At 46.6% G+C, this 10,000-nt stretch overlaps 2 protein-coding genes across 2 annotated transcripts in view; one reads left to right on the top strand and one right to left on the bottom strand.

Moving 5' to 3' along the window:
* The first annotated feature begins 600 nt into the window (after positions 1-600).
* LOC308127627 (putative methyltransferase) lies at positions 601-3,458 on the top strand. Its single transcript, XM_080492765.1, has 6 exons — positions 601-736; positions 818-975; positions 1,294-1,507; positions 1,699-1,802; positions 1,876-2,013; positions 2,587-3,458. The coding sequence occupies exons 1-6, from the start codon at positions 629-631 to the stop codon at positions 2,672-2,674; spliced, it is 810 nt and encodes a 269-aa protein (XP_080348891.1). The 5' UTR covers positions 601-628; the 3' UTR covers positions 2,675-3,458.
* Positions 3,459-3,668: 210 nt separating this feature from the next.
* Positions 3,669-10,000, bottom strand: part of LOC308127692 (receptor activity-modifying protein 1-like) — a 14,630-nt gene continuing 8,298 nt past the window's right edge. Inside the window, exons 2-3 of the mRNA XM_080492910.1 lie at positions 6,562-6,700; positions 3,669-4,018 (exon numbers count right to left, since the gene is read on the bottom strand). Of these exons, the coding sequence (XP_080349036.1) occupies positions 3,763-4,018; positions 6,562-6,700 (395 nt within the window). The 3' untranslated portion in view covers positions 3,669-3,762. The remainder of the gene's footprint in view (positions 4,019-6,561; positions 6,701-10,000) is intronic.

Genomic DNA, 10,000 nt, shown 5'->3' with positions numbered 1-10,000 from the left:
GACATTGGACGATGGACCGACGCTGCACACCTCAAGTCTTCAAATTATACCTAAAATCTGCATTTCAGGGATTTAAAAACACATTAAAAAAAAAAACAACAACACTCATTTCATCGCACTGTGTCATTTGAGAGTTAGAAAAATGCAAAAAAAAAATAAAAGGTCTTCTGCAGGTTTCTGCAAATCTGCACCAACAATCATTTCCCATGCAGCTCCAAGTACCATCGTTCTCTGTGCGCGTACTGCCATCTGCTGGTTGTTCCCTGCAAGTGCAGAGCGTGAAAGTCAAAACAGTGCACTGCGTTTCCAGACAGAACAAATCCAGGCACGTTGTCCCGATCGCATTCCAAACACGAATAAGAAGGATTTTCTTGAGTTTATCTACCAAATATGAGGCTCATACGGGAGAATCTCACATAGTAGAGTTGTTAAAAAAAAAAAAAAAAGCATCCTGGGAGTTACATAAGAGCAAATCAATTGCGTTCCCCGAACTTTGACACAATACATCAACCTTTGGGTTTTGAATTAAACGCCAGGACAATTTAAGTTAATGTGTTACTCGGACTTTTGGGAGGAACACTGCCGCTGCACACTCATAGTACTCGCACGCCCGGACGCCACAGGAAACATGGCTGTGCGGTTGTACGAAGGGAAAGATCACGCAGAGGCATATCTGCAGTTCCGAGTGGCGCCCCAGGAACTGATCGGCGTCATCGTGCGCTACATGGAAAAAAGAGTACGTACTTTATTCTTTTTAGCGGAGGGAGCAATCAAGCCGTCTTGTGTTTGTTTTGTGACCGTGTTGAATTCTCTCCAGACGAAGACCTTCCGCCTGGCGGTGGACGTTGGCTGCGGTTCCGGTCAAGGTACGACCCTCCTGGCGCCGTTCTTCGCCGAGGTGGTTGGGACCGACATCAGCCCCGCCCAGCTGGAGCAGGTGTCCGCCGACGGCGGACCGTCCAATGTCTCATACAGGTGAGGCGATGGGGAAGGAGACGGGGGGGCGGGCGGGCGGGCTGTAAATCAGCCGAATCAAAGGGGGCTATAATGGAAAAAGTGACGGTGGTACATTGCGGTTTGATACGTTTTTTTTTTTAGTCCCTCCCGCTCCACCGATCTGTCACTGTTCCAAAAAGTACTTTTCAAAGCGACTTTGGGGCCATTTCTCACCGAGCAGTGAGTAATGGCGTGATCAATCACTCACTCAGCTCGGATCGCCGCGGTTTGAAGTTGAATTCTAAGTCCCATGCGGCAGAAAGAGGAAACGTCTCGGCTGTAACTCCCTCGCCGCAGGCAGTGTCCGGCCGAGGAGCTGCCGTTTGGGTCCGGAGCGGTGGACCTGGTGACGGCCATGACGGCGGCCCACTGGTTCGACCGCGAGCGGTTCCTGCAGGAAGCCGATCGGGTGCTGAGGCCCGGAGGCTGCCTGGCTCTCCTCAGCTACACCATGGACATGGAACTAGAGTACGGGGACGTCTCCGAGGCCCTCAACGACATCTGCAACGAGGTACGCCCCCCCCCCCCCCCCCCCCTTGTGAAGTATGGATACCACGGTAATGAGTCCTACAGGTGGTTGGGTCAGGGTTAGGATTGGCCCTATAACCCTACCCCTCACAGAGGTCAAATTTTATGTTTCGAGTTTAGACATTTTCTCTAGTGACTGCGACATTGACGGGTTCCCCCGGTTCCTCTCGTCAGTTCTACGCCGCTCTGTTTCCGTACCGAAACCCCCACATCGGCTCGAGCTCCGTCAAGATCTACGCCGACATGTTCGACTCCTGCCCTTATCCCGACAAGGAGTGGTGAGTGCCCCGTCCACGGCGTCGCCGTTCCACGTCCCCGTCTTTTGACCTGATTCGACCGTCGTCCGTCCAGGAACGAGTGTCTTCGCATCAAACGGACCGTCCCTCTGAGCGGCTACGTCGGCATGGTGGAGACCTTCTCCAGCTACCAGGTTCTCAAAGACAAGGACCCCGCCGAGGCCGAGCGGCTGTCGTCACACTTCCGGAACAAGTGAGATATGAACCTCCAACTTTCCTCCAATCGCCGGCTTCCCTTCCCGCGAGGTCTCACCTGACGCTCCCCCCCCCCCCCCCCCCCCTTTTTTTGGAATCGCCGGCTGAATTCATTCGTCATTATCAGAAACTGCTGAAATTCATCTTTGAATCCCGTCACCGTCTCGGGCATTAATCAGAAAAGCCAAACAGTGCTTGACTAAGCTTAACTGTTACTGCTTTGATAATACAGCGACCATTAATCCCCTCCCCCACTCCCCCCCCCCCCCCCCCCCCACTCCTCCAATGGCAGAAGAGCCCAGCAAGCACAATATATGGAAGGGAAGTGCTGAGCCGTAACTTTTACATGAGAGGAGAAAAAAAAAAAAAAAAGACGTTGTATTTAATTACTATCGCAGTTTGGGAAGATTTACACTCAGTTCTTGGGAGACTTTTTTCCGTCAACCGGAGGTTTTCCGGTTCATTTACCGCGTCAAATTTAAGGAGCTAATAACTCAAGACGGGTTTGATTTAGTCATCAGTCCAGTTTAAGACTTCCTAACCCCCCCCCCCCCCCCCCCGTCTCTTTCAGGTTGCTGGCGGCCATGAAGACGTCGTCTCCGGACACAGAAGTTACAATGGTTGTGAAGTATTTCTATTGGTTGGCACGGAAACCGTGAACACGTCCAGTTGACATGGAGATCATAGAACATCTTCCAGCAAGATAGAGCATCCTCCTCCCTCTAATCCAGATCATAGAGTGGCTTTCGCCTTTCATTCAGATTATAGAGCATCTTCCTCCACTAACATCCAGATTATAGAGCATCTTTCTCCTCTAAAATCCAGATTATAGATCATATTCCTCCCTCTAATAGATTATAGAGCATCTTGCTCTTATCATCCATATTATATAGCATCTTCTTCCAGTAACATCCAGATTATAGAATGTCTTCTTCCCATTAACCTTGAGATTATGGAGCATCATCCTCCCTCTAACAAATTATAAAGCATCTTCCTCCGGTAATATCCAGATTATAGGGCATCTTCCTCCTAACTTCCAGATTACAGAGCATCTTTGCCCTGTCATCCAGATTAAAGAGCATCTGTTTCCACTAATATCAAGATTATAGAGCATCTTTCTCCCTCTAACACCCAGATTGTAGATCATCTTCCTCCTATCATCCAGATTATAAAGCATCTTCCTCCTCTAACATCCAGATTGTAGATCATCTTCCTCCTATCGTCCAGACTTTAGATCATCTTCCTCTAGTAGCATCCAGAGAATAGAGCGTCTTCCTCCTAGCTCATGCCCTCGTACCTCCTGAATCCAGTTCTGACCCTGTCCAGAGCTACATGAGGGAACTCCATCCGTTGTCAAAGTGAATGTAAACCATGAAAGCAGACACGACACACTCTGAACGCCTGCAGAGGCATTAAATACGAATTAAACCCGCTCGTCCTTTTTCCTCATCTCTTTTCTCTGCACTTGTGACGAGCGTTCACGCAGTCCGGCTGTCTCTCCCCGAGTGTCCTCCTTGCTTCTGTTATTTATGCGCCCAGATTGTTTCGGGCCGTGAGAGCAGATGGCCATTAACACGCACGGCCTCCAAATCCCCTGAATCCCAACGACTTTTACGAGTCCGACGCCATCGCATCGGTGAGAGGAGACCTTGTGAGTAACGTTTTTTTTTGTTTTATTATTATTCCTTTTCACACTGAACACACAACAGCTCTATTATCCGAGTCCAGTCCGCCACGTTCTTGAGCCCTACAGCACGCCCTCCGTACGCTTGCTCCTCCACACCACCAGCGCCGTCATGAGGAGGGTGACGAGCACCGGCACGGCGATGAACGGGGCGAGGACGGCGACCGGCGGGTCGTGGAGGAGGCGGCCCGTCAGGGCGCAGTCCCGGAAGTAGACCCGGTGGACCTGCGTGAAGAAGCGGTCCACCACCTGATCGGGCCAGAAGCAGTCCATCCTCAGGGCCACCTGGAAGGTGCAGTTTGTGAGTCCCTCGTAGATCCTGCAGGGGGCGACAGCGCATCAGATAAATCCACCGGCAGACTCTCTGGAGGCATTTCACAAAGACTTTGGCGCTTCCTGCCGAGGGTTCGGGGGTTTCTGGATATAGCCTTGAGACGTCCTTCATGAGAGGGACCAGATGAGGGGATTTCCTATTGGTGGGGAGGGCGGAGGGGCAAAAAGAATGTCTAGAATTACCAGCGGGGGCTTAGCAGAGTCTAAATATAACTGCATGGGGGGGAAACGGAGACGCATAGCAACAGGGTCGGAAAGATCGCGCCAGCTGATCAGGTCGGGATGGGCGTTTTTGACGAAAACGTGACGGAAGTATAGCTTTTTTTATTTTTTATTTTTTTAGAGCTCGGAGCGTAGTGTATCATCTACACGCACGCAATTAAACTTTCGCCAATCCCCCCCCCCCCCCTTCCCCCCTCCATAGTTACGGTTGAATGTTTGTCAGAGTCCGGCCAGTTCGTCGCCTGGTTTGTCCTTGTTTGGGGGGCGGAGCTTAGCCGCAAGTCAATTAGTAATTACCGGGAATAATCTGTCGTATCAAAGTTAGTTTGGAGAGTTTTTTTTTTTTTTTATTTATTTAAAGAAATGCAGGTTTCCTCTGTGGGCTCACAGTCGGAAGCTTTTTCCAAGAGAAAGTAAAGGAGGGGAAAACGGAGGTTGAACACCGATTACAAACGTTTGACCCCCCCATAGATCACTCTGACACAACAAATAACAAAAAAAAGGTGAGGTTCCGTCTGGTTTTTTTTTTCCCTCGGGATTATTTGTTTTCCAAAATGATTCTACTTGACACCATTCGACAAACCATCAGTATCATCAAGTTTGAGAAAACTGCCGATTCGTCAGTTTTTTTCAAAAGGTGAGGAGTGGCTTCTTTTCCTCAAAGTCAAAGTAAAAAAGGTTTTGGACCAACTGCTTGTTTACTTTCGCTGTCACTAAACTCCACTCCGTCCACAAACAAGTCTTCGGGTTGTTGTTTTTTTTATTTTTTTCTCTCTTCAATTTCCTGCTGGAGTTATTTATCTGTCATCCATCCAGCTCTCCGGTGGCATCAAGCGTCGGGTTTTTGTGACGCAGCTGAAAAAAACCCCCCCGTGAAAAATCTGTTTTATTAGAAGTTACGGCAGGAAAAAAAAAAAAAAAAAAAGCAACCGCCGCCAATTATGGGCTGGACTGAGAGCGGACGGCGAGCCGGCGGGGGAAATCACAGAGTTTCTGACAGGAGCTCCTCCGCTGGGCTCTACTCCTGTCTGACTCATAATCCTGCAGAGTCTCAGTGTTTAGGAGACGATGGGAGGTAATCTCACTGTGATAAATAATCTGATATTTATGTGGGTTGTTTAGGGCGCCGAACTAAAGTCACTTATATGATCTACATTATAGAGCATCTCCCTCCTTTAACATCCAGATCATAGAGCATTTTCCTCCACTGACATCCAGATTATAGATCATCTTCCTCCCACTAGCATCCAGATTATAGATCCTCTTCCTCCACTAATATCCAGATTATAGAGCATCTTCCTCCCACTAGCATCCAGATTATAGAGCATCTCCCTCCTTTAACATCCAGATCATAGAGCATTTTCCTCCACTAACATCCAGATTATAGATCATCTTCCTCCACTAACATCCAGATTATAGATCATCTTCCTCCCACTAGCATCCAGATTATAGATCCTCTTCCTCCACTAACATCCAGATTATAGAGCATCTTCCTCCACTAACATCCAGATCATAGAGCATCTCCCTCCACTAACATCCAGATCATAGAGCATCTCCCTTACACTAGCATCCAGATTATAGAGCATCTCCCTCCTTTAACATCCAGACCATAGAGCATTTTCCTCCACTAACATCCAGATTATAGAGCATCTTCCTCCATTAATATACAGATTATAGAGCACTGTCCTCCATTAATATAGAGATTATCGTGCCTCTTCCCCCTCTAACATCCAGATTATAGTGTCTTCCTTCCATTAATATACAGATTGCAGAGCAATGTCCTCCACTAACATCCAGATCATAGAACATCTTCCTCCCACTAGCATCCAGATTATAGAGCATCTCCCTCCCAATAACATCCAGATTAATAGAGCATCTCCCTCCCAATAACATCCAGATTAATAGAGCATCTCCCTCCATTAATATACACCTTATAGAGCACCGTCCTCCATGAACATCCATATTATAGAGCATCTTCCTCCTCTAACATCCAGATTATAGTCTCTTCCTTCCATTAATGTACAGATTATAGATCCTCTTCCTCCCTCTAACATCCAGATTATAGAGCACCTCCTCCCGCTAACATCCAGATTATAGATCATCTTCCTCCCTCTGACATCCAGATTATAGAGCATCTTCCTCCCGCTAACATCCAGATTATAGATTATCTTCCTCCCTCTAACATCCAGATTATAGAGCATCTTCCTCCCTCTAACATCCAGATTATAGAGCATCTTCCCCCTCTAACATCCAGATTATAGAGCATCTTCCTCCCAGGTCCGACGGTTCCTCTGCAGGTGAACTTACTCCTGTGTGTCCGTCCAGCTGCACCACCGTCCTGGATCCACTCCTCCCATCTCAAATCTGAACTTCGCCAGGCACAGGTCCCCGATGATGCTCTCGTAGCGCCCCCGGTCGCAGCCGGACGCCGCGGGAAGAACTTGAGCTACAGGAAGAAAACCACAGGGGGCAGAGGGGAAACACGATTAGGAATCTATCGGCGCCACAAGCAAGGTCGTGTCCATGTTTCTCCCCTTATTAGAAGAAAGATTTTAATTTGCAGGCGGAGCCCCCGATCCCATTTGTTTACTTCGGAGATGTGTATAAACAGCCTCTTAAGGTGGAGCGCAGACCGCAGCCGGCCCGCCGGGGGGGGGGGGGGGGGGGGGGGGGGGGGGGGGGGGCACCGGGCTGAATGTAACACCACCGAGACGCTCCAGGAGGAGAGGGAGGCTGAAGCCCGTATGGAAGCAGGAACAGGTTGTTGTTTGGAGGAACAGGGTGGATCTGGGTCTGCGCCGGGCTGATAAGGCCCGCCATGTCTGCTCCCCCCCCCCCCCCCCCCCCCCCGGGCTTCTGGAGGTTTTTAAAAGATGCTCGGAAACAAAACAAAAAATAACGTGAGAGGAAGTAGAGGAGTCGGTGGGGAAGAATCCCGCCGCACTGAATCCCAAATTCAGCCCGCGCCCCTCCGACTCCATGTTTATGGATTTGGAAAAAGCTTGAGACGACAGCAGCAGGGAGGAGATTTGGAACACGACACATTTTAAATGTGCCGTGCCGACATGATGACGTTTTCCCTCCACACAGGCCCGCAACAGCTTTCTAACGGGAAAATACGACCGTCTTCAAACTCACTTCTGACCGCTTTCGCAACGTATTTGTCTTTCTTTTTGGGGCTAATCGTACACGCATGAACTACTGGAAAACTCATTAATCCACTTTAATCCAGTGTCTCAGAGGCTTCTGCTTCCTCGGTTCCCTGCTCTGGCGTCAGGGACGGATGGAATCTGAATTCATTTGACTTAAAGAGAAGATTATCCATGTTTACATCTGAAAAAAAATAGATGAAACTGACAAAAAGTATTGGAGATTATTGGCTTGTATACTTAAATTACGAAAAAAAAGTTAGGACTTTAGCTAACGTCCAGATTATAGAGCATCTTCTTAATCCATCATCCAGATTATAAACCGTTTTCTTAATCTATCATCCATATTATGGAGCATCGTCTTGATCTAACATCTAGATTATAGAGCATCTTCTTATTCGATCATCCAGATTATAGAGCATCTTTTTAATCGATCATCCAGATTATAAAACATTTTCTTAATCTATCGTAGAGATTATAAAGCATCTTTTTAATCTACCGTTGATATTATAAAGCATCGTCTTGATCTAACATCTAGATTATAGAGCATCTTCCTCCAGCTAACACCCAGATTATGGAGCATCTTCTTATTCTCTCATCCAGATTATAGAGCATCTTTTTAATCGATCATCCAGATTATAAAACGTTTTCTTAATCTATCGTAGAGATTATAAAGCATCTTTTTAATCTACCGTTGATATTATAAAGCATCGTCTTGATCTAACATCTAGATTATAGAGCATCTTCCTCAGCTAACACCCAGATTATAGAGCATTTTCTTATTCGATCATCCAGATTATAGAGCATCTTTTTAATCTATCATCCAGATTATAAAACGTTTCTTAATCTATCGTCGAGATTATAAAGCATCTTTTTAATCTACCGTTGATATCATAAAGCATCGTCTTGATCCAACATCTAGATTATAGAGCATCATCCTCCAGCTAACACCCAGATTATAGAGCATCTTCTTAATCTATCATCCGGATTATAGAGCATTTTTTAAATTTATTAACCAGATAGTATCTTTCTCCTTTAACATCCAGATTATAGAGTATCTTCCTTCCACTTTACATCTAGATTATAATGCAGGGGTCCTTAATAGGCGGAATTTCTGGGGGGGTGGGGGGGATGCGCTGCTCTAACTTGTTTGGGCCTCATCCCACACCGTAGTCGGAGCCGGAGTCTGTGTGCGTCTGACGTAATCACGTCCATGCACGCTCCCCTCGGACGTCCACGGATTTCAATTTCACGACCCGCGAAGTAAGTCCAAGTCAAACAAAGAAACAACACGAGCTGCGGCGGAGGAAGTGCAAAGTCTTCCTCTTATAGGGCGCAGAATTACTGCGCGAGGACGGTACTCCCCGGTCACCGTCTCCTCTTGTGGTCTCAGGTGGTGTTTCCTCCTCATCCAATACTGACGGTGCAAGTCTGCACCGTCAGCCTAAACGAGTCCGTGTGACCGCGATGAACGAAAACCACGCAACTATACATTAACATGACTGTGACGAATCAGTGCTTTCATATTTAATTTATAAAATTTTTAAATGATTTCATTTATTTTATTTATTCAATGGAGCATGCTTATAGAAAGTATTGAGAGGAAATGGAAGAAGTTTGCAGAGCAGACATTGGGACTGCTTGTCCTCTCCTTTTAGAGCAGCAACATGATGGAGCCATGACAACGATACGCAAAAGCGTTTATTTACACACAATGTGACATTTATTTACATTAGAGCACAAGTTATAACTTTGTTCTGTAACAAATTTAGATTTTTTTTTAAACATATTTACACACAATAACACATTTCCCTATTATACTTTCATTTATTTTTTTACATAGTTACCTTTAATATTACATCGAAAATAATTGTTAGATATTTACCTATTCCATATTTATTTATTGTGACACATTTATCTATTATTCCATATTATATGACATCTTCTCTTTCAGCTCTCCATCTATTAGATTTTTCGCTCTCAGTTCCTCCAGAAGACCCCCCCCCACTTTGCTCTCTGCCCTCCGTTCTCCATCTTTTCATTCCTCCTCCCTCTTCTCAGACTCTCCACCTCGGCCATGGCGTCACTGAGTCTGGCTGTCAAAGCATCAGGACACGTGGGCAGTGCATCGGAGAGGTCCTAGTGGAGAAAAAAGGAATTACATGTTCAGAGTCCTGTGTTATCACATTAATTCACTGCTTGTGCAACGTGCAATCAATTGATCCGCTATCCTAACCAATATATAGAATAATAATGTTTGTGTACATGTCAGTACGTCTGGGATCAGGCTGAGGTTCTCCTGCTGGAACAGGCGGGGAACCGTACACTGGCTGGTTCTGAGCAGCACATTTATTTTGAAACGTAATATTCTACACACTGAAACTAAAATAGCCTCCGTTAGACGAGCCGACTAGACGTTGTTGTTGTTGTTGTTGTTGTTTGAGGGCGAGCTTAAGCCAGGGAATAGCGAGCATTCCCCCCACGGCCCCAGCTCATCTATGTCCCAAGTTGATGTCACGTGAGCTAAACACAACGACAACAACAAAGAATATGTTTTTCCTACCTGTGGAAGGTAATCCCAACGCAGTCCATTGTCC

The sequence above is a fragment of the Lipophrys pholis genome, assembly GCF_963383615.2.
Source record: "Lipophrys pholis genome assembly, chromosome: 23".
NCBI classification, from domain to species: Eukaryota; Metazoa; Chordata; class Actinopteri; order Blenniiformes; family Blenniidae; genus Lipophrys; species Lipophrys pholis.
The sequence above is the reverse complement of the archived record's forward strand: the minus strand, read 5'-3'. Positions and strand labels throughout refer to the sequence as shown.